At 46.5% G+C, this 23,430-nt stretch overlaps 1 protein-coding gene across 1 annotated transcript in view; it reads left to right on the top strand.

The window, feature by feature from the left end:
* The window catches only part of LOC140389648 (uncharacterized), a 113,817-nt gene extending 90,387 nt beyond the window's left edge, over nucleotides 1-23,430 (top strand). The window contains exons 8-10 of the mRNA XM_072473967.1: nucleotides 11,961-12,067; nucleotides 20,541-20,650; nucleotides 22,900-23,430. Coding sequence (XP_072330068.1) covers nucleotides 11,961-12,067; nucleotides 20,541-20,650; nucleotides 22,900-22,911 — 229 coding nt within the window. The 3' untranslated portion in view covers nucleotides 22,912-23,430. The remainder of the gene's footprint in view (nucleotides 1-11,960; nucleotides 12,068-20,540; nucleotides 20,651-22,899) is intronic.

Consider the following 23,430-nt stretch of genomic DNA (forward strand, 5'->3'; position numbering starts at 1 on the left):
GATAACGGAGAATTCCGCCCCAGATACTTTTATTCAATTCACATTTCATAATCTATCATGGTGGGATTCGAAGCTGGGTCCCGGGAACATTACCCTGGGTCTCTGGAGTACTAGTCCAGTGACAATACCACCACACCACAACCTTACCATAACGACCAGAACTGTACACAACATTCCAGCTGTGACCTATCCAGCATTTTATACAGTTCCAGCATTATCATTTCTTTTGTACTCAATACCTCGGCCAATGAAGGAAAGCATTCCATATGTTTTATTTACCATTTTATCCACCTGACCTACCACCTTCAGGGACCTCTGGACATGTACTCCAAGGTTTCCAACTTCCTCTGTCCCCTCAAATATTCACCTATTTATTGAATATTCCCTTGCTTTCTTTTCCCTCCATAAAAGCATTACCTGACACTTTTCCACATTGAATTCCATTTGCCACTTCTCCGCCGACTCAACCAAACCATTGATATGGGGCGGCACGATGGCACCGTGGTTAGCCCTGCTGCCGCACAGCCCAGGGACCCGGGTTCAATTCTGGCCTCGGGTCACTGTCTGTGTGGAGTCTGCACATTCTCCCCGTGTTTGCATGGGTTTCCTCCGGGTGCTCCGGTTTTCTCCCACAGTCCAAAGATGTGCAGGTTAGGTGGATTGGCCATGATAAATTGCCCCTTAATGTCCAAAAGGTTGGGTGGGGTTACAGGGGTGGGGTGGAGGCGTGGGCTTAAGTCGGGTGTCTTTCCGAGGGCTGGTGCAGACTTGCTGGGTTGTATGGCCTCCTTCTGCACTGTAGGGATTCTACATCATTCTGGAGTTGACGGCTATCCCCTTCAATGTCACCTACATGGGTAGGTTTTGTGTCTTCTGCAAATTTCCCAATCATGCCTGCCACATTTAAGTCTAATTCATCAATATACATAACAAACAGCAAGGACCCAAACTCTGAGCCCTGTGGTTTGTTGGAGGAGTAAAGGAATGTTCCCCTTTGGAGACAAAATCTCTAACCACCAGTAATTTGACTCACTTCATCAGTACACCACGGTGGTACAGTGGTTAACACTGCTGCATCACATCGCCAGAGACCTGGGTTCAATTCCTGTGTGGAGTCTGCACATTCTCCCCGTGTCTACGTGGGTTTCCTGCGGGTGCTCCGGTTTCCTCCCACAGTCCAAAGATGTGCAGGTTAGGTCGATTGGCCATGCTAAATTTCCCCTTAGCGTTCAAAGATGTGCAGGTTAGGTGGGATTATGGGGATAGGGCGGAGGGGAGTGGGCATAGGTAGGGTTGAAGCAGGCTTAATGGGCCTTCTATGTAGAGATTCTATGGATCCTATAGTATCCTGGAAATAATCCTTTTGACTATCCTGAACTCTATCCTCCATTCCAGTAGGCTCTGAGGGACCGCTGTACACTTGTACCATTGCTACGTTTTGAACACACATTTCCTTTTCTGGTACAGTCTTGTCTGATCACACCTTAGGTGTCCTCATGACTGCCATCCATTTATTGTTCAACTTCCAACAGTTTGCTTCAAATGCCTCTTCTTATGGCAATGAAAGCATATTGGTTTCCTTCTGTCACATTTCTTGTTTATACTACTGTCATGATATCCATATTAACATATCATGGTGCAATCACACACACACACTGATGGACAGGTCGATGGACCAATCAACACACACGCAACATCACAGCCAATCACCAGTGAGAGCACACGCACTATAAAACAGGGAACACAACAGTTCCCGCTCATTCCACCAGGAGATAGCTCAGAGCACAGAGCTCACAGCGTGCCACTCAGACATACACCATGTGCTGAGTGCCTCTCTAGGATAGTGTTAGGGCTGGGTCCACAGGTAAACTGGTGAAGTAAGAACCACAGCCAGAAGTTAACAGTTGTTATTATACAGAATAATAAAACAGAGTTGTACCATCTACAACCGTGTTGGTCCGTTTGTATATCGGAACACCCAACACGACAACTACCATCTTTATTGACTAGAATGACTTCTTTTAAATCAAATCACCTAAGCTTTTCTTTGTCCAGCTTATTCTGTTTATCATAGAATTTATAGTGCAGAAGGAGCCCATTTGGCCCATCGAGTCTGCACCGGCTCTTGGAAAGAGCACCCTACCCAAGGTCAACATCTCCACCCTATCCCCATAACCCAGTAACCCCACACAACACTAAGGGCAATTTTGGACACTATGGGCAATTTATCATGGCCAATCCACCTAACCTGCACATCTTTGGACTGTGGGAGGAAACCGGAGCACCCGGTGGAAACCCACGCACACACGGGGAGGATGTGCAGACTCCGCACAAACAGTGACCCAAGCCGGAATCGACTGGGACCCTGGAGCTGTGAAGCAATTGTGCTATCCACAATGCTACCGTGCTGCCCCACTTATCTCTTTAACTTATCTCTCTCCCTGACGCTCTCGTTTTCTTTCCTTATATTTTCCCTCCCTAACTTCCCTCCCTCGAGTTTAAGTTTGACTTTCGCATTTCAATTTAATTTGTTCTTTTTTTATACTGTACATCTTTTTCAAGTCCGTGTTTTTGTTTTTCTCTATCTCATTCTATTTCAAGCTGCTGCACCTGAATTTTAGCCAACTCATGCTGTGTTTTATTTGCATCAGACTTTTCTTCTTCCAAGTCCAAATACTGTGGTATTGGTTCAATTATGGCTGCTTTTTAGCCCATGCTTTTAACGCTATCTTCAACTTTCCTGACAAGACTATCAACCTAACCTTGGTCACTTGTTGCATGTCATTTAGAGGCAAATCTCCCCTCTCCAGAAAAGTCACAGTAACTGACAAAACCATCATGATTTCCGATACGTACAGTACAATTCACCGCAAGATACTGCTAGTCCTAACAAACCCCGGCACCTGTATCCACTGTGGATTTGAGGCCTCATAAAGAGCCTCTAATTTAGTTATGATCCCAGAGCAGACCCCACAAGTTTGTTCCGGTCCTGGATGATACCCCCAAATTTTGTTACGATCTAGTTAGGGGTCACTATTTTGTTGTAAAGTAAAGTAAATTCGAAATCCCAGTTTTTAAGAAAATAAAATCCCAAAACTCCACCATTTTAAACTGACCATACAAAAGTCAACAAAGCAAAGTCAACACGATCTATCTTATACTCTAACATCCAGATTTAACATGAGGTAAACATGATATAAGAAGTAAACTGCGGTTGAACACACTACAAACTGCATGTTAAACGGCGGATACAAGCAACACAGATCCCATGAATTTCTCAGTAACCCATCCACACGTCAGTGATCACTGTAAGTCACAAAAATTCTTTAAAACTCTTTCTTCCTCACAAGGGATTTCAACTCCTCTCTGTCAAGGATGTGGGGCTGGATTCTCCGTAGAATGGATTCCGACGCCGGGTTCCGTGCCAGTGGCCAGAGGGGAAGTTCTGCTCGGGCTGGTGGGGGTGGGCTGTGGGGTCGCGGTTGGCGGGTTAGGGTTCGTGCACGGACGGCGCCATGTTTTGCGGCGCGACCGGTGCAAGTCGTCAGCCCTGTGCATGCACGGCCCGGGACCCGGCCATTCTCTGGCACAATCCGCGGGAATTTCATGTGGCGCCGGTGCTAGCCCCTCACCGGTACCAGAATAGGTGAATGGTTTGCGCCGATTTTCCTGTCGAGAACCTCCCGCAGATTCTACGTTCGCACCGGCACAGCCGCAGAAACTGAGAATCCAGTCCGTGGTCTCCAATTTCCCTCAATAGCTACTCCACCCCAGACTGCCCTAATGGCTGCGTGCCTCGTCGTTAGTCAATCTTATCATGAGACTGCATCTCACTGGATTCATAAGGCTGAACCTCTGCATCTAATGATCAGAACTATCCCAGTTTTGTAGCTGCTCTGAGCAGAACACCACTGCTCCTGGGCTATCCACAGCCCTAGCATCCAGCTCCACTGATCAATGACTGCTCCAGGGCTTTGATGTGCCGCATCTCTCAGCAGTATGGAGCTGCCAATAGCTTCTGGGACATCCCTGGTATCCAGTCCCACTGCAGCATGGAGTCAAGGATATTCTGTCGCACTTCCGGGTGCGGCGATGACCAGCTGAGTCGCACGTTTCGGCAGCTCCCGGTGAAACGGACTTTTGGGCTCTTGATAGGAGCCCCAACGGCAATTTTGACGGCTAAAAACACTGTGCGGTAAACCAGAAGGGAATCCCCCCTGGATACGGATGAAAAAAGGAGGAGAAAGTGGCCGGATTGCAGTGGATCCTTTAGAACAGCGGCAAGGAAGGCAAGCAAAAACCAAGATGGCGTCGGAAGGTGGCAGTTTAACATGGGGCCCTGAACAACAAGAGTTCTTGAAATGCTGTGTGGAAGAGCTCAAAAAGGAAATGAAGAAAGAGCTGTTGGCCCCGATACTACAGGCGATCGAAGGGCTAAAGGAGGAACAAAAGACCCAGGAGCGGGAGCTTCGGGTCGTGAAGGCAAAGGCAGCCGAGAATGAGGACGACATACAGGGCCTGGTGGTGAAGACGGAGATGCATGAGGCACATCAGAAACGATGTGTGGAAAGGTTGGAGGCACTGGAGAACAATGCAAGGAGGAACAACCTAAGGATTCTTGGTCTTCCTGACGGTGTGGAGGGAGCGGACGTCGGGGCATATGTGAGCACGATGCTGCACTCGTTAATGGGAGCGGAGGCCCCGGCGGGTCCGTTGGAGGTGGAGGGAGCATACCGAGTGATGGCGCGAGGACCAAGAGCAGGAGAAATTCCCAGAGCCATAGTGGTGAGATTCCTCCGTTTTAAGGATAAAGAAATGGTCCTTAGATGGGCAAAGAAAACTCGGAGCAGTAAATGGGAGAACGCGGTGATCCGCGTTTATCAAGACTGGAGTGCGGAGGTGGCGAGAAGGAGGGCGAGCTTTAATCGGGCCAAGGCGGTGCTTCATAAAAAGAAGATAAAATTTGGAATGCTGCAACCGGCAAGACTGTGGGTCACATATCGAGGAAGGCACCACTACTTTGAGTCAGCGGATGAAGCGTGGACTTTTATTGTGGAAGAAAAACTGGAATGAGTGGGTTATTAAAAAGAACGTTTGGACAAAGTGGTGGGGCGAATGTGGGGGGCGAAGAGGGGGGTTAAAAAGGGGGGAAAGAGGAGTTTTATGTACTAATCCTGCGATGTGGTAACTTTTCTCTCTTCCACAGGTGGTGATGGGGGAGGAGGGGAGTTGGAGGAGATGGGGCATTGGCCATTGGGGGCGGGGCCAAGGGAGAAGCGCGGGCTTGGTTCCCGCGCTATGATAATCATGGCGGGAATAGAGAAGCAGGAAGGAGGGGGCGTCGCACGGTGCGAGCCGAGATCACGGGGGGAAGCCGAGGTAGGCCAGAGTTTGCTGACTTCTGGGAGCAACATGGGGGGAGTAATTACGCTAGCAGGGGATCTATCGGGGGGGGGGGAATTAGTGGGTTGCTGCTGCTGGGGAGAGGGGGGAGCTGGTATGGGAGGGGATGGGCGGGGGGGGCACCGCCTGGGGGAGATACAGCTGCGTGGGAACCGGGTGAGGAGCTGGAAAAAGGGATGGCTAATCGACAAGGAGGGGGGGGGGGTAGGAAGCCCCCCAACCCGGCTGATCACGTGGAACGTGAGAGGGCTGAACGGGCCGATAAAGAGGGCACGGGTACTCGCACACCTTAAGAAACTTAAGGCAGATGTGGTTATGTTACAGGAAACGCACCTGAAACTGATAGACCAGGTTAGGCTACGCAAAGGATGGGTGGGGCAGGTGTTCCATTCGGGGCTAGATGCGAAAAACAGGGGGGTGGCTATATTAGTGGGGAAGCGGGTAATGTTCGAGGCAAAGACTATAGTGGCGGATAACGGGGGCAGATACGTGATGGTGAGTGGCAAACTACAGGGGGAGACGGTGGTTTTGGTAAACGTCTATGCCCCGAACAGGGATGATGCCAATTTTATGAGGCGGATGCTAGGACGCATTCCGGACCTAGAGATGGGAAAGTTGATAATGGGGGGAGATTTTAATACGGTGTTGGAACCAGGGCTGGATAGGTCGAAGTCCAGGACTGGAAGGAGGCCGGCAGCAGCCAAGGTACTTAAAGATTTTATGGAGCAGATGGGAGGTGTAGACCCGTGGAGATTTAGCAGACCTAGGAGTAAGGAGTTCTCGTTTTTCTCCTATGTCCATAAAGTCTACTCGCGAATAGACTTTTTTGTGCTGGGAAGGGCGTTGATCCCGAAGGTGAGGGGAACGGAGTATACGGCTATAGCCATTTCGGATCACGCTCCACACTGGGTAGACTTGGAGATAGGGGAGGAAACAGGAGGGCGCCCACCCTGGAGAATGGACATGGGACTAATGGCAGATGAGGGGGTGTGTCTAAGGGTGAGGGGGTGCATTGAAAAGTACTTGGAACTCAATGATAATGGGGAGGTCCAGGTGGGAGTGGTCTGGGAGGCGCTGAAGGCGGTGGTTAGAGGGGAGCTGATATCAATAAGGGTACATAAAGGGAAGCAGGAGAGTAAGGAACGGGAGCGGTTGCTGCAAGAACTTTTGAGGGTGGACAGACAATATGCGGAAGCACCGGAGGAGGGACTGTACAGGGAAAGGCAAAGGCTACATGTAGAATTTGACTTGCTGACTAAGGGCACTGCAGAGGCACAATGGAGGAAGGCACAGGGTGTACAGTACGAATATGGGGAGAAGGCGAGCAAGTTGCTGGCACACCAATTGAGGAAAAGGGGAGCAGCGAGGGAAATAGGGGGAGTGAGGGATGAGGAAGGAGAGATCGAGCGGGGAGCGGAGAGAGTGAATGGAGTGTTCAAGACATTTTATAAAAAATTATATGAAGCTCAACCTCCGGATGGGAGGGAGAGAATGATGGGCTTTTTGGATCGGCTGGAATTTCCCAAGGTGGATAGAGCAGGAAAGGGTGGGACTGGGAGCACAGATCGAGGTAGAAGAAGTGGTGAAAGGAATTAGGAGCATGCAGGCGGGAAAGGCCCCGGGACCGGATGGATTCCCAGTCGAATTCTATAGAAAATATGTGGACTTGCTCGCCCCGGTATTGACGAGGACCTTTAATGAGGCAAAGGAAAGGGGACAACTGCCCCCGACTATGTCTGAAGCAACGATATCGCTTCTATTAAAGAAGGAAAAGGACCCGCTACAATGCGGGTCCTATAGACCTATTTCCCTCCTAAATGTAGATGCCAAGATCCTGGCCAAGGTAATGGCAATGAGAATAGAGGAATGTGTCCCGGGGGTGGTCCACGAGGACCAAACTGGGTTTGTGAAGGGGAGACAGCTGAACACGAATATACGGAGGCTGTTAGGGGTAATGATGATGCCCCCCACCAGAGGGGGAAACGGAGATAGTAGTGGCGATGGATGCCGAGAAAGCATTTGATATAGTGGAGTGGGATTATTTGTGGGAGGTGTTGAGGAGATTTGGTTTTGGAGAGGGGTATGTTAGATGGGTGCAGCTGTTGTATAGGGCCCCGATGGCGAGCGTGGTCACGAATGGACGGGGATCTGCATATTTTCGGCTCCATAGAGGGACAAGGCAGGGATGCCCTCTGTCCCCATTATTGTTTGCACTGGCGATTGAGCCCCTGGCGATAGCGTTGAGGGGTTCCAAGAAGTGGAGGGGAGTACTTAGAGGAGGAGAAGAACACCGGGTATCTTTGTATGCGGACGATTTGTTACTATATGTGGCAGACCCGGCGGAGGGGATGCCAGAAATAATGCGGATACTTGGGGAGTTTGGGAATTTTTCAGGATATAAATTGAACATGGGGAAAAGTGAGTTGTTTGTGGTGCATCCAGGGGAGCAGAGTAGAGAAATAGAGGACCTACCGTTGAGGAAGGTAACAAGGGACTGTCGTTACCTGGGGATCCAGATAGCCAAGAATTGGGGCACATTGCATAGGTTAAATTTAACGCGGTTGGTGGAACAAATGGAGGAGGATTTCAAGAGATGGGATATGGTATCCCTGTCACTGGCAGGGAGGATGCAGGCGGTTAAGATGGTGGTCCTCCCGAGATTCCCCTTTGTGTTTCAGTGCCTCCCTGTGGTGATCACGAAGGCTTTTTTAAAAAGGATCGAAAAGAGCATCATGGGTTTTGTGTGGGCCGGGAAGACCCCGAGAGTGAGGAAGGGATTCTTACAGCGTAGCAGGGATAGGGGGGGGCTGGCACTACCGAGCCTAAGTGAGTATTATTGGGCCGCTAATATTTCAATGGTGAGTAAGTGGATGGGAGAGGAGGAGGGAGTGGCGTGGAAGAGATTAGAGAGGGCGTCCTGTAGGGGGACTAGCCTACAGGCTATGGTGACAGCCCCATTGCCGTTCTCACCGAGGAACTACACCACAAGCCCGGTGGTGGTGGCTACACTGAAGATTTGGGGACAGTGGAGACGGCATAGGGGAAAGACTGGAGCCTTGGGGGCGTCCCCGATAAGAAACAACCATAGGTTTGCCCCGGGGGGAATGGATGGGGGATATGGAATGTGGCAAAGAGCAGGAATAACGCAACTGAAAGATCATTTTGTGGATGGGAAGTTCGCGAGTCAGGGAGCGCTGACTGAGAAATATGGGTTGCCCCAAGGGAATGCATTCAGGTATATGCAACTGAGGGCTTTTGCGAGGCAACAGGTGAGGGAATTCCCGCAGCTCCCGACACAAGAGGTGCAGGACAGAGTGATCTCAAAGACATGGGTGGGGGATGGTAAGGTGTCAGATATATATAGGGAAATGAGGGACGAAGGGGAGGCTATGGTAGATGAACTAAAAGGGAAATGGGAAGAAGAGCTGGGGGAGGAGATCGAGGAGGGGCTGTGGGCAGATGCCCTAAGCAGGGTAAACTCGTCGTCCTCGTGTGCCAGGCTAAGCCTGATTCAGTTTAAGGTATTACACAGGGCGCATATGACTGGAGCACGGCTCAGTAAATTTTTTGGGGTGGAGGATAGGTGTGCGAGGTGCTCGAGAAGCCCAGCGAATCATACCCATATGTTTTGGTCATGCCCGGCACTACAGGGGTTTTGGATGGGTGTGACAAAGGTGCTTTCAAAAGTAGTAGGGGTCCGGGTCGAACCAAGCTGGGGGTTGGCTATATTTGGGGTTGCACAAGAGCCGGGAGTGCAGGAGGCGAGAGAGGCCGATGTTTTGGCCTTTGCGTCCCTAGTAGCCCGGCGTAGGATATTGCTAATTTGGAAAGAAGCCAAGCCCCCGGGGGTGAAGACCTGGATAAATGACATGGCAGGGTTTATAAAGCTAGAGCGGATTAAGTTCGTCCTAAGGGGGTCGGCTCAAGGGTTCACCAGGCGGTGGCAACCGTTCGTCGAATACCTCGCAGGAAGATAGATGGAATGGAAAAAAGAAGGCAGCGGCAGCAGCCCAGGATCGGGGGGGGGGGGGGGGGCGGGGAGGTGGGGGGGGGAGAGGGGGGGGTTGGGGGGGGGGGGGGGGGGCGGGGAGGTGGGGGGGGGAGAGGGGGGGGGTTGGGGGGGAGAGGGGGGAGGAGGAACCAGAAGGACTCTCAGGGTTGTTAATATATACTGTATAATATGTATAGGTCGTTGCTACAGATAATTATATATTGGACTGTTAAATTATATTTTTGGAGAGTGTTACTTGTGATAAGGCAGTTGCCGATTAGGGTTAGTTTTCATTTTTGTTATTTATTATTTATTCATTTTCTGTTTATAAAATAGGTCATTGTTATTTGTGTTGTTATAATATTGTGTAAAGGATGCACAATGTACTGTGTTGGTTGACCAAAAATTTTCAATAAAATATTTTTTTTTTTTAAAAAGGATATTCTGTCGCCTCTTGAGTTCCTAATGGTTTTTTCTGCGACCCAGCTAATGACAGCATCTCAGCTGCCACCTCTTCAGCTCTTGACTAAAAGCTGTTCACCACGGGTTCCTGATCACTGCTACACTCTGCACCTTTAACTGCCCTGGGACCTGTTAATATTGCCCAACAGAGTTCTGACCTGAGCTGAGGTCAGGCCCCTGACCTGAGAAAGGATCTGGTGTATTAAAACATTGGTGCAGTCTGTGCCATAGGTGTTACAATATCCAGTTAACCTAGGGGGACTCCCACAGGTGCTTTCCCACAATAACACCACACCAAAAACACACAAACAAAGATTCTAAGTGGGATTCTCCGTCGGCAGACTCCAAAATCGGGAAAGGCAATTGAGCGGAGAATCGGTTTTAACGCTAAAATCGTGGCCGACGGCGGGTTCACGCTAAATCGCAATTCGCCGGTGCCTCAACAGAGGTGTCAACGCGTTCTACTCCGCACTTACAATAAATGCCATTGGCATATCATTAGCGGGCCTGACCCAGTATTGTCCAGGGCCTTGGCGATTTTCTGCCTCCACTGGGGGGAATTCCCAGCGGCGAGGTTCACTTGTGTTTTTAAAAATCATGAAACAAGCGGCGTTCCTGATGAGTGGGAGGGAGGGGGCACGGAAAGTGTCCAACATCGCCATAGTGTGCTGACAGTTGTGCCGCTGGCCGGGGATCTTCTACCAGGGACTGTGGGAGAAGTAGGGGGTGGCCAGGAGTTGACCGTGGGGTCGTAGTGGACTGGCACCACTGCCGCAGCCTGCCAGGCAGCCATGCAACTGCGCACACCACTGACTACCCACTGTGAACCTAGCACTGGATTCATAAGGCCACCCCTCCTAGGTACGCTCTGGCCCCAGCCGACCCATCAACCGGATAGGCGTGCTCCTCGCAACCAGTCTCATCTTGTTGGCTGGGATGAGTGTGTGTGGGGAGTAAGTGCTAATATGCGGCTGCAGGTTGTCAGCCTCTTGAGTGTCAATCCTGACCCCGGCAAATTAGACACTATTTTCCATTGGAATCGACCGCATTCCACATGGTGCCGGTTCCAACCCCTCAATGGTCTTTGAATCGGTCCAGGTGGGGCGCCAGTTTTGCTGTCGTAGCCGTCCACAAATCCTGCCCCGACGTCAACACCGCCTCATGAACAGAGCATTCCGCTGATAGATTTTCTCACCGTAGATAGTAGCTACATTCAACAAAGAAAGTGATAGCTGGTTTGATGTGACACTGTCATGTGAGTGTCCCTTTAAGAAAGGTTTTGTTTTTGCCACATGGCTTGCAGCACGGCTTCGGTGATGTAATTTGTGGGTGGAGCTGGGCTGTGGCTGACAGGTGAGAGGGGGCTTGGCGTTGTGATTTCATTTTCGATTTGTTCGTTTGGACTGCAGAAGTTGGAATGTTGGAAAGCACTGTGCTAAGCTGCAGGAAGTTTCCCCTGTTTTCTCTGTTTTATTTCTAAAGCTGTTCCAGTGAACTGACAGTACATTGGGTGAGGCAAGCTGCCTTGGTAACCTTAAAGCTAGAGTTGCTTTCTGAAGGAGTTTTGAATATTACAGTGTGCTGGGCCACGCCCTTGAAAAGGGATTTTGGTTTTATTAGATTTTGTATTGAATTGGAACAGCTAAGGGGGATTCATTAGGAGTTATACACATAGATTACTGTAGCTGTTGTGTTTTGTTCATGTTTGTAATTGATAACAAATTCTTGCTGAGTTTTTTATATATGTTAACTACATTCTTATAATAAACTTTGTTTTGATAAAAGCACCTAGGAAGTCTGATGACTCACACCTGAAGTGGAGGCTCTTGTGCTCATCCTAGCCAAATTTAACATAAAAGTTATAGGTCAGGTGAGCTTCATAATACACTTTGGAGTTTCTGAGCCCATAACAACACAGTGAGCCTACTTTGGAGCATTATATGGTCCATGCATGTTTTACTAACAAATAGAGGATGCCTTTCATCGGCATGCTACAGCAAATTATGGGCCAGTATTTCTCAGCTTTTTTAAAGATATATTCAGAATTGAACCATCCTGTATATCACTGTTTTACTGTGTCTTTTCAATGGAAATTCTCTCGCAGGCTAATCAAGTTTTCTGATCATTTGACTGAACTGGATTTAGATGATAATTGCCTCGGTGAACTGTGTGGAAAAGCGATACTGAATGCCTTACACGAAAGAAAAGAAGGTATTTTCAAAATGTGTGCTATTATCCAATCAGTTTATCAACAACTTACAATTTCTCTACATCTTTCTTTACAGTAAAGGAGGAAGCCATTTGGAATATTCACATGGGGAATGAGGAGGGTGTTTGTGGGGACAAGTCCTGAACTGGAATTACAGAAATGTGATTTTCCCAGACGTCTTGTCGATATTAACGGAGCGTTTAAAACATTTTTTTGCTGCTGGCTGCCTGTTGAGTGGGAAGTCCTGTGATGCGTAGCTACAGCCAAGCAACAGAGAGGTGGATGTGGGTGGAGAAATTACAGGGAGGGATTTTCATAGTCGGTGGAGTCTGGGGGGTGGGGGGGGCATTGAGGGGCTTGTTGCCGATCATTGAAACAAAGTCAATTAAGAGTTGTTGGGCCAGTAGAGGAAGGAGGATGGAAGCACCCCTGTTGCTCCTGGCCCACAAGCTGTTCTGTAAAAGCACTTCCATTTTGGATCTGGCTATATTCGCTCCTGTAGCCCTGGAATCCCAACCAAATGGGTTAAAGATTAAAAGCTTGTAAAATTGGAAGTGCATAGCTTCCTTAAAACCTTTTAACCACTAACACATCTTCTGAGAGTGAGCTGGTCCTCCACACCCTTTCCCACCTCCATTAAAACCAGAATTAGGCAGGTTGAGGTTGTGTTTGAAATGTTTTACATTTAAATTTCTCGTCTGACTCAGAAATGGCCTTGGGGAGGTTTGAAGTATGCCCATTGTGTTTGTGGTGACCAGGAAAGAACCCTGTCCTGTAGGTAACAAGATCTTAAGTTGTTTAAACTTACCCTTATCAAATCCATGCTGGCTGACTTTGATTAATGATACATTTCTAAATGTTTATTAATCTCATCTCAAATACTGTTCTAAGGGTTTTCCCCCCGTGGCCCTACACTGGTGCAACAATGAAGATTCACAGCATTAGCATGTCACCACTGTAGAAGAGCACCTATTCACCCAGCAGGTAGGTGTAGTCATTGAACTCAGGGTTACCCATCATCTGAGTCCAGCCACCACTACAGAGAGCAAATGTTGTTCTTTCTGAGTCCTGTGAAAATGCACTCAATCCGGAGAACCAAGGACATTACCACTCATGCTACTGTAAATAATCGATGCACTAACATGACAATTAAGGGGTTTATATCGCTGATCTAGAACATAAAACATAGAACATAGAAAAATACAGCACAGAACAGGCCCTTCGGCCCACGATGTTGTGCCAAACCTTTGTCCTAGATTAATCATAGATTATCATAGAAATTACAGTGCAGAAGGAGGCCATTCGGCCCATTGAGTCTGCACTGGCTCTTGGAAAGAGCACCCTACCCAAGGTCAACATCTCCACCCAACACTAAGGGCATTTTTGGACACTAAGGGCAATTTATCATGGCCAATCCACCTAACCTGCACATCTTTGGACTGTGGGAGGAAACCGGAGCATCCGGAGGAAACCCACGCACACACGGGGAGGATGTGCAGACTCCGCACAGACAGTGACCCAAGCCGGAATCGAACCTTGGACCCTGGAGCTGTGAAGCAATTGTGCTATCCACAATGCTACCGTGCTGCCCTTAAGAACAAATTAATTTACACTATATCATTCTACTGTAATCCATGTACCTATCCAATAGCTGCTTGAAGGTCCTTAATATTTCCAACTCAATTACTTCCATAGGCAGTGCATTCCATGCCCCCACTACTCTCTGGGTAAAGAACCTACCTCTGACATCCCCCCCTATATCTTCCACCATTCACCTTAAATTTATGTCCCCTTGTAATGGTTTGCTCCCCCGGGGAAAAGGTCTCTGACTGTCTACTCTATTTATTCCCCTGATCATCTTATAAACCTCTATCAAGTCGCCCCTCATCCTTCTCCGTTCGAATGAGAAAAGGCCTAGCACCCTCAACCTTTCCTCGTAAGACCTACTCTCCATTCCAGGCAACATCCTGGTAAATCTCCTTTGCACCTTTTCCAAAGCTTCCACATCCTTCCTAAAATGAGGCGACCAGAACTGTACACAGTACTCCAAATGTGGCCTTACCAAAGTTTTGTACAGCTGCATCATCACCTCACGGCTCTTAAATTCAATCCCTCTGTTAATGAACGCTAGCACACCATAGGCCTTCTTCACAGCTCTACCCACTTGAGTGGCAACTTTCAAAGATGGATGAACATAGACCCTAAGATCTCTCTGCTCCTCCACATTGCCAAGAACTCTACCGTTAACCCTGTATTCCGCATTCACATTTGTCCTTCCAAAATGAACAACCTCACACTTTTCAGGGTTAAACTCCATCTGCCACTTCTCAGCCCAGCTCTGCATCCTATCTATGTCTCACTATCCACAACTCCACCAATCTCCGTATCGTCTGCAAATTTACTAACCCACCCTTCAACTCCCTCATCCAAGTCATTAATGAAAATCACAAATAGCAGAGGACCCAGAACTGATCCCTGCGGTATGCCACTGGTAACTGGAATCCAGGCTGAATATTTGCCATCCACCACCACTCTCTGACTTCTATCGGTTAGCCAGTTTGTTATCCAACTGGCCAAATTTCCCACTATCCCATGCCTCCTTACTTTCTGCATAAGCCTACCATGGGGAACCTTATCAAATGCCTTACTAAAATCCATGTACACGACATCCACTGCTTTACCTTCATCCACATGCTTGGTCACCTCCTCAAAGAATTCTATAAGACTTATAAGGCAAGACCTACCCCTCACAAATCCGTTCTGACTATTCCTAATCAAGCAGTGTCTTTCCAGATGCTCAGAAATCCTATCCTTCAGTACCCTTTCCATTACTTTGCCTACCACCGAAGTAAGACTAACTGGCTTGTAATTGCCAGGGTTATCCCTAGTCCCTTTTTTGAACAGGGGCACGACATTCGCCACTCTCCAATCCCCTGGTACCACCCCTGTTGACAATGAGGACGAAAAGATCATTGCCAACCGCTCTGCAATTTCATCTCTTGCTTCCCATAGAATCCTTGGATATATCCCGTCAGGCCCCCCGGGTGATTTGTCTATCCTCAAGTTTTTCAAAATGCCCAACACATCTTCCTTCCTAACGAATATTTCCTCGAGCTTACCAGTCTGTTTCACACTGTCCTCTCCAACAATATGGCCCCTCTCATTTGTAAATACAGAAGAAAAGTACTCATTCAAGACCTCTCCTATCTCTTCAGACTCAATACACAATCTCCCGCTACTGTCCTTGATCGGACCTACCCTCGCTCTAGTCATTCTCATATTTCTCACATATGTATAAAAGGCCTTGGGATTTTCCTTGATCCTACCCGCCAAAGATTGTTCATGCCCTCTCTTAGCTCTCCTAATCCCTTTCTTCAGTTTCCTCCTGGCTATCTTGTATCCCTCCAGCGCCCTGTCTGAACCTTGTTTCCTCAGCCTTGCATAAGTCTCCTTTTTCCTCTTAACAAGACATTCAACCTATCTTGTCAACCATGGTTCCCTCACTCGACCATCTCTTCCCTGCCTGACAGGGACATACATATCAAGGACACATAGTACCTGTTCCTTGAACAAGTTCCACATTTCACTTGTGTCCTTCCCTGACAGCCTATGGTCCCAACTTATGCATTTCAATTCTTGTCTGACAACATCGTATTTACCCTTCCCCCAATTGTAAACCTTGCCCTGTTGCACGCACCTATCCCTCTCCATTATTAAAGTGAAAGTCACAGAATTGTGGTCACTATATCCAAAATGCTCCCCCACGAACAAATCTATCACTTGCCCTGGTTCATTACCAAGTACCAAATCCAATATTGCCTCCCCTCTGGTCGGACAATCTACATACTGTGTTAGGAAAGCTTCCTGGACACACTGCACAAACACCACCCCATCCAAACTATTTGATCTAAAGAGTTTCCACTCAATGTTTGGGAAGTTAAAGTCATCCATGACTACCACCCTGTGACTTTTGCACCTTTCCAAAATCTGTTTCCCAATCTGTTCCTCCACATCTCTGCTACTATTGGGGGGCCTATAGAAAACTCCTAACAAGGTGACTGCTCCTTTCCTATTTCTGACTTCAACCCATACTACCTCAGTCGGCAGATACTCCTCGAACTGCCTTTCTGCAGCTGTTATACTAGCTCTAATTAACAATGCCACCCCCCCACCTCTTTTACCACCCTCCCTAATCTTATTGAAACATCTATAACCAGGGACCTCCAACTACCATTTCTGCCCCTCTTCTATCCAAGTTTCCGTGATGGCCACCACATCGTAGTCCCAAGTACCGATCCACGCCTTAAGTTCACCCACCTTATTCCTGATGCTTCTTGCGTTGAAGTATACACACTTCAACCCATCTCCGTGCCTGCAAGTACTCTCCTTTGTCAGTGTTCCCTCCCCCACTGCCTCACTACACGCTTTGGCGTCCTGAACATCGGCTAGCTTAGTTGCTGGACTACAAATCCGGTTCCTCAGTGCCAGAGACCTGGCCGCTAGGGCCTTCCGATGGTAGGTCATCCCCCCAACAGCATCCAAAACGGTATACTTGTTTTGAAGAGGAATGGCCACGAGGGATCCCTGCACTGTCAGCCTGTTTGTTTTCTTTCCCCAGCTACTCTTGTCCTGTACCTTTGGTGTGGTTACCTCCCTGTGATTCTTCTCTATCACCCCCTCTGCCTCCCGGATGATCCAGAGTTTATCCAGCTTCAGCTCCAGTTCGCTAAGACGGTCTTTGAGGAGCTGGAGTCGGGTGCACTTCCCGCAGGTATAGTCAGTGGGGATACCGGTGGTATCCCTCACCACCCACATCCTACAGGAGGAGCATGCAACTGGCCTAGCCTCCATCCCCTCTTACCTTACAGAATATAGCTGCCCTGTGGACCAACTGGACCTCCGCCCTCCGACTCTGCTCCCCGTCAGCTGCACTCTCTGTAAACTCCTGGCTCCCTTCTCGCTCTTTGCGGAAATGTAGGAAACAAAATGAAAGGAGCGCCTTACTCCCTCCTCACCTAACTCCCTCAGTCACCAAACTCTCACTATAGCACTCAAATGCCCCAAATTCAGCACTCAGTGCAACCCTTCCACTACAAACACTGAGGGGTGAGAACCAAAAAGTGTAAATTTAAGACTTTTTGGGCCAGATTTACTGGGAGATGAAAACGTTCAGTTGGGAATCTGCTAAGCCCGGCAGACCTGTCTCCTTTAAAAGGAGCCATATCTTGGTTCTGGCGAGATGAGGGCGGATGGAGTTGGGCCCACCATCTCCGGTGGAAGATGAGAGGTGGCCACAAAGGTGAGATATTACAGAAGTGGGCCTTGACTACAGCCCAGTTGTATTAAAGGCTAAATGGCCTCTAGCCTTCATCCCTCAAATAGACTCACACCACCCAATTCCATGCCCCCTCATATTCCCCAACACCACGTTAACTCCTTGCCCTCATGTATCCTCCACAGCCACTTATCCAGTATCCACAATGGGAAGACCTCAGGGACCATAAGTAGATGAAAATAATTAAACTTCTAACTATCTAATAGATGTCTCACTCAAACACACTTGGTACTGAAAATAAAACTTCTCATTCATGGTGCCCATTCAAAAATTGTAAATTCCGTCAGGATATCAATCTGTTGTTAAAAATAAACATCTATTTCACTAACTATATCAAAGACATCAAATCCTCTGGGCGGCACGGTAGCACAGTGGTTAGCACTGTTGTTTCACAGCACTAGGGACTGAGGTTCGATTCCCGGCTTGGGTCACTGTCTGTGCAAAGCCTGAACGCTCCCTCTGTCTGCATGGGTTTCCTCCGGGTGCTCCCACAAGTCCCAAAAGACATGCTGTTAGGTAATTTGGACATTCTGAATTCTCCCTCCCTGCGTCCGAACAGGCGCTGAAATGTGTGGACTACCGGCTTTTCACAGTAACTTCATTGCAGTGTTAATGTAAGCCTACTTGTGACAATAAAGATTATTATTATTAAACTGTCAATCAATATGTATATATAGGCCACTGCTGAAATAAGCGATTCTGGACATGTTGAAACTCAACCTAGCATTCGTAACAGGCTCACTTGTAATACCAAATCTTGACAGGAGTAAACAATGGAGTTGAAGTTGCAAGAACGGATGTTTAATATTTCTTTTCTAAGCTATATCAGATAGCCTGTCAATCAATGCACTCTAGCATGCATCTTGTTTATACTCTAAGTAGAAGCTGCAAACAGATTTTTTTTCAATCTTAAAGAACTAGGGATTTAAATCACTTCAGATCATGACACTTAAACAGAACTTAAGTCCACCTTTCACAAGTATTTACTCCTCCTTCATAAAACCATGGCTCCCACTCTGTGGGTTAAGACAGTGAAAAGGGGGTCTGTTTGAATGCAGCACTAATTTCAAATGGCCCAGCAGATTCTTGTGTTTCGAACCCAAGTGATTCACACCCCTCCCCTCCCCCAGCTGGCAATAATGGGATTTCCTAAAATTGGGGGTGAGGCTCTGTATCCAAACCCCACCCAGTTTTCAACAAGTTGTGAAAATGAAGGAATCGAATAATTGGGAATGTGTTCTGGTGAATGTACAATTAAAAGACAGCAAACTAATTTTAACCGGGAATTGGTTAGGAAGACAATTTTACTGAGGCCTTTAATATGCGGATTCATCTAGCAACTCCGTATACCGGCACCTCCCGAAGAGAAGTGGATAACAAAAGGGCTTCGAATTTCAGAAATTAAAGCACAGATCGTAAAAGTTCAAAAGAGAAGATGAGGGTCAATTTCACACTGATAGTCTAAAGAGGTGAACTCATGGAAGAAATTTCATGAAGAGAGACCACTCTGAAAAATGTTCAGATAAGAAAATCTCATAAGTATAAGTATATTAGTGGCAGGCTTCATCGTATATAGTGAGCTGAGCTGGTCCAACATCACAGCTATACACGGCAGGAAGCTGTGTCCATTCCAAACAAGCCATTGCCTGGGGAATCCTGTTTGAGCCGCCAATTGTTTCTGTTCTAGACCAGAAGCAATCCCAAATGAGCTGTCGGTGTTGAGCATGGTAACTATTGTATTTTGTCTATAGTTGTAAAACCAATGGATGTTGTTTGGGGAGGTTTAGCTCTCAATTTAGTTACTGTGTGTAACCATTATTGTAATTAAGTGTATGGTTTTTTTTAGTTGCCTTTCTTGTTCTGTCTTTTATTTTTTAATAAACATTTATTTTGTTTAACTGTTACAACAAGACTGGAAACTTCCTCACTGGTCTTCACGCCTTTCCCACATTATAACAAAAAATACAGTTAGGAGCCACCATTCCAAGTTTCCCATCCAGGATTTGGAATGCCCTAAAATTTAACATCAGCTGGGTACTTCACAAGTATTTGAAAAGACGCGGTGACAATCTGGGCCTTTTGGGGTTCTGTGGATAGACCAGAGAAACTGGGGTTATTCTCCCTAGTGCAGGGAAGATTAAGGGGAGATTTCTTAGAGGTGTTCAAGATTGAGGGATTTTGAAAGAGTCGATAATGTGAAACTGTCTCTGCTGGCGAGAGGCTTGGAAACCAGAAGGCCCAGATTTAAGATAATACGTTTTTTTTTAAATATCTGAGGAGGCAATGAGGTATTTTTTTATGCAGTGAGTTATTACCAGAACAATTTGAATTTATAAAATACATGTCCCAAGGTGCTTATGGTCTAGAATGCACTTTAAGAAAGGGTGGTGGAAGCAGGTGCAATAGTTACTTTGAAGAGGATGTGTACTTGAAAGAGAGAATTTTACTTTGCTACAGGGAAAGAGCATGGACATGGGATTAACGACATTGCTCCTACAAAGAGCCAGCACAGAGATGATGGGCAAAAATGGGCTTGAGAGTGGTTTCACAGGTCGGCGCAACATTGAGGGCTGAAGGGCCTGTACTGCGCTGTAATGTTCTATGTTTTATGTTCTAAACAGGTTGGGATCTTCCAGCCATTTCTGGCAGCCTCTGACTGCAAGAGCCCCCCCCCCCCCCCCCCCCCCAACTGCAGATTCCCCAATGGTGGAGGGTGCGAGCCATGGTAAAATCTGTTGTCCACGGCGGAGCCGGAAAATCCCACACCAGCCAATAGTGGACCGATTCCGCCACCGCAGCACTCGCTGCAGAGGGGGGGGGGGGGGGGGGGCAGTTCAGTAAATCCCATCCACAGTCTCCACCTGTATGATTCTATGAATAATGGCTAAGGCAGTGTATTTATACTACTTTGGGGTTCATGCAGATTGGATTTGTGGTGGTTAGCACTTGTGGCTTGTAGAATTTCACATGTGTAAGATTGTGAAAGATCACGATACATCCCTTGTCAATAAAACAGAAGGAAATATTGACGGTCGATGTTATAAATCAGCCTTCATTCTATTTATTAATCTAAAGTTAAAGGCACAGAATAGCCAATACACTCTTTGGGAGAATGATCTCCGATTTATTTTCCTTTCCAGCAAAGTTGCCAAGTTTGACGATGAAAGTGACAGCCCAAATGAGTGAGGATACCTTCAGCAACATTTTGAAAAAATCAAAAAAGCTCAAAAAAGCCAAGCGGAAAAAGAAGGTAAGCCACAGTGTGTAACAGCTGCAGAAGGGCATGATAAACTAATTCCAGTTTACACACAGAGTTTGTGAACTTAAAATAAAAAACAAAATATGCCCAGTGCATTAAGAAAAAGGAGAATCAAACAGGGAAGCTTGAGCAGGAAGAATTGACTTTCTGGGGTGCAGAAGTTATGTAGTGCTTGGCTCACAGCATGTACCAGCCATATAATTGGCAGTTACTTGGGCGTACCAAATGATAGTGAATGAGGGAGGTTGTGACTATGTTGGGTCACCTGCAGTCATCCATCCATGCTGTACCACCAGTGGCCATGAGGATTGCTACATACCTTAACATGATTCCATTAGGGTCCTCCATAGGACACAGCCCTAAATCATGCTGTTATGGAAGTACCTGAATCCATATAAGAACATAAGAAATAGGAGCGGGAATACGTCATATCCCCCTTCGAATCTGCTCCACCCTTCAATAAGATCATAGCTGATCTTTGTCAGTATTGTACCAGTAAACATGGCAACAGTCCGATCACTGCAGATAGGAAGGTCGTAGTCCTTATATCTGACTGAAAATTGTGTCTTGAGACATTATTGTTTTGTTGTGCATTTAAAATCGTAAATTTACTATCTGTCATCACCATTTACTTTTTACTATATAGAACTCAACCACTTTGGCCCCTTGGTTTACTGATCAAACCTTTCTCTGCCTCCTGATTGGCCTATTAGCCTGAACCTCATAAGTGACTATCCAAAGGCAATTAAGGAATAGCAGTTTAACTATTCACAGAAGGATGGATTCAAGTTGTCAATCTGAAAAAATATGCTTTCATTTCTGTTATACTGTTATTCAATTACAAGGTACCAGAAAACTATTTAGGATTAACCATGGTCAAGAGATATTACACATCAACGTGTATGTATACAAATTGCTAAACTTCAGTGCTAAAATCTTGTGATGCCCCGAACAGGGGATTAAACAATATTATTGATGAGATGGTGTTCCATAATGAATGCACATCTTAAGTTAGGTGACTCCCTTGAAACTCAGGCAAAAGGAACAATTGAGGGAAAAAACAGAAGGAGGAATTTTTCGGCAAGGGTGGAACCGTAAAATGTAACGAACTGTTCAAAGCTCTATTGGCTTCAGTGGGACTGTAAAATCCACCAGCGTTAAATTCATAGGCCATGGATATAATTATTAAAGGGGAAATAAGTTTGTTTTAGTAATGCAGATTAAAAGGAGACAAGGAAGGCATTGTCATTTAATGGGATTTGCAATACATTATTCAGGTAACAGACATTTTGAACATCACCCACATGAACTTCAGTTATTTTACATTATATAGACAAGAATTCACAACGTGAAGATTACCTTCAGTGGGCAATTTGATTCATTTTAGTGAACAAACAAATCTACTAATCTCCCTGCCCATACAAAGAATGGTTGGAACATGGTAATTTTGAACCAGGGGAGCAGCACTGTGGCGCAGTGGTTAGCACTGCCACCTAGGGAACTGAGGACCCGGGTTTGATCCAGGACCCGGGTCACTGTCCGTGTGGAGTTTGCACATTCTCCCCATGTCTGCGTGGGTTTTACCCCCACAATCCAAAGATGTGTAGGTTAGGTGGATTGGCCACGCTAAATCGCCTCCTAATCTACATTTATTTATTTTTAAATTTGGAACCAGGGAATGTGAATGATTATAAGAAATGGAAACTGCAAACTTAGAATTTGTGGACTTCCTATAGACTGTCGCTTTGTGGAGAAGACTGCCACCTACTGCAACACAAACTCAATTCAAACAGTTACAGAGAAATTTGATCAATTGCTAATTTACCAAACAAAGCAAATGGATTTGAATTTGCAAAATGCTTTTTTCAAAGATTGCATGAAGTCCCAAAATGGGCTAGTTAATTAGGCTGAATGGATTTTCTTTTTCATACAATCAGGATGCCAGAAGTTGACCTCAGATTCCTTGAATTAACAGGAAAAAAGTGACCAATGTTCACTATCCCGAGCAATATCCTGATGTCATTGTGAATGTTGGATGAAGACATTTGGGGGGAAGGTTTTAACAGTATACCGTCATTCATTGCAGAGTTGATGCATGAATGATGTTGCTTTGAAGAATGTACAGGAGGGTAACCAGTGCCCATGGATCCCTACCTCAGCAAGCCGCCAATATTTTCAGGGTGAGAAGGGAGAAAATTGTAAGAAAGAAATCTCACTGGATAATCGAATATGTTTTACAGAAAAAGAAGTAATGTAATGGATTGATGGATCAGTGACTTCCAGAAGTATCGGATCCAGTTTTATACAGAGCTTAAAACGTCCAGTTTCCTTTTCATTTTGTCGACAAACAACACATTCTTGGAATCTTGAAAACAGACATTGATCTCATTAGTAGATGGTGCTTGACCTTCATAATTTTTCTGTGCTCTGGCGAAAACTGTTTGCACAGAAAAATGAAGCGCTGCTCCCAATTTTAAAGAAACTTGCGGTCCATTTGATGTATTTTGCATTTCTTTCACAGCTTTTAGCTTAATGCAGAAGAAAATTAGAGCTTGTGCTTTAAAATTGCCCTTTTGTGCACAGTGTATATTTAATAAACTGTTGTTACGGACAAAAAAAATCGGTTTTCTTACTGTCCATGCTCAGTGTGTTTTCCATGTGAAGTGTGTGTGTATTTTCTTACCCTCAGAGAGATAATCCCAATTTAAATAATTCCCGCAACAAGCATTTTTGTGAGGTTTAAAATAAAGAAGGATATTTACTGTCCAACA

The sequence above is a fragment of the Scyliorhinus torazame genome, chromosome 14 (assembly GCF_047496885.1).
Source record: "Scyliorhinus torazame isolate Kashiwa2021f chromosome 14, sScyTor2.1, whole genome shotgun sequence".
NCBI lineage: Eukaryota > Metazoa > Chordata > Chondrichthyes > Carcharhiniformes > Scyliorhinidae > Scyliorhinus > Scyliorhinus torazame.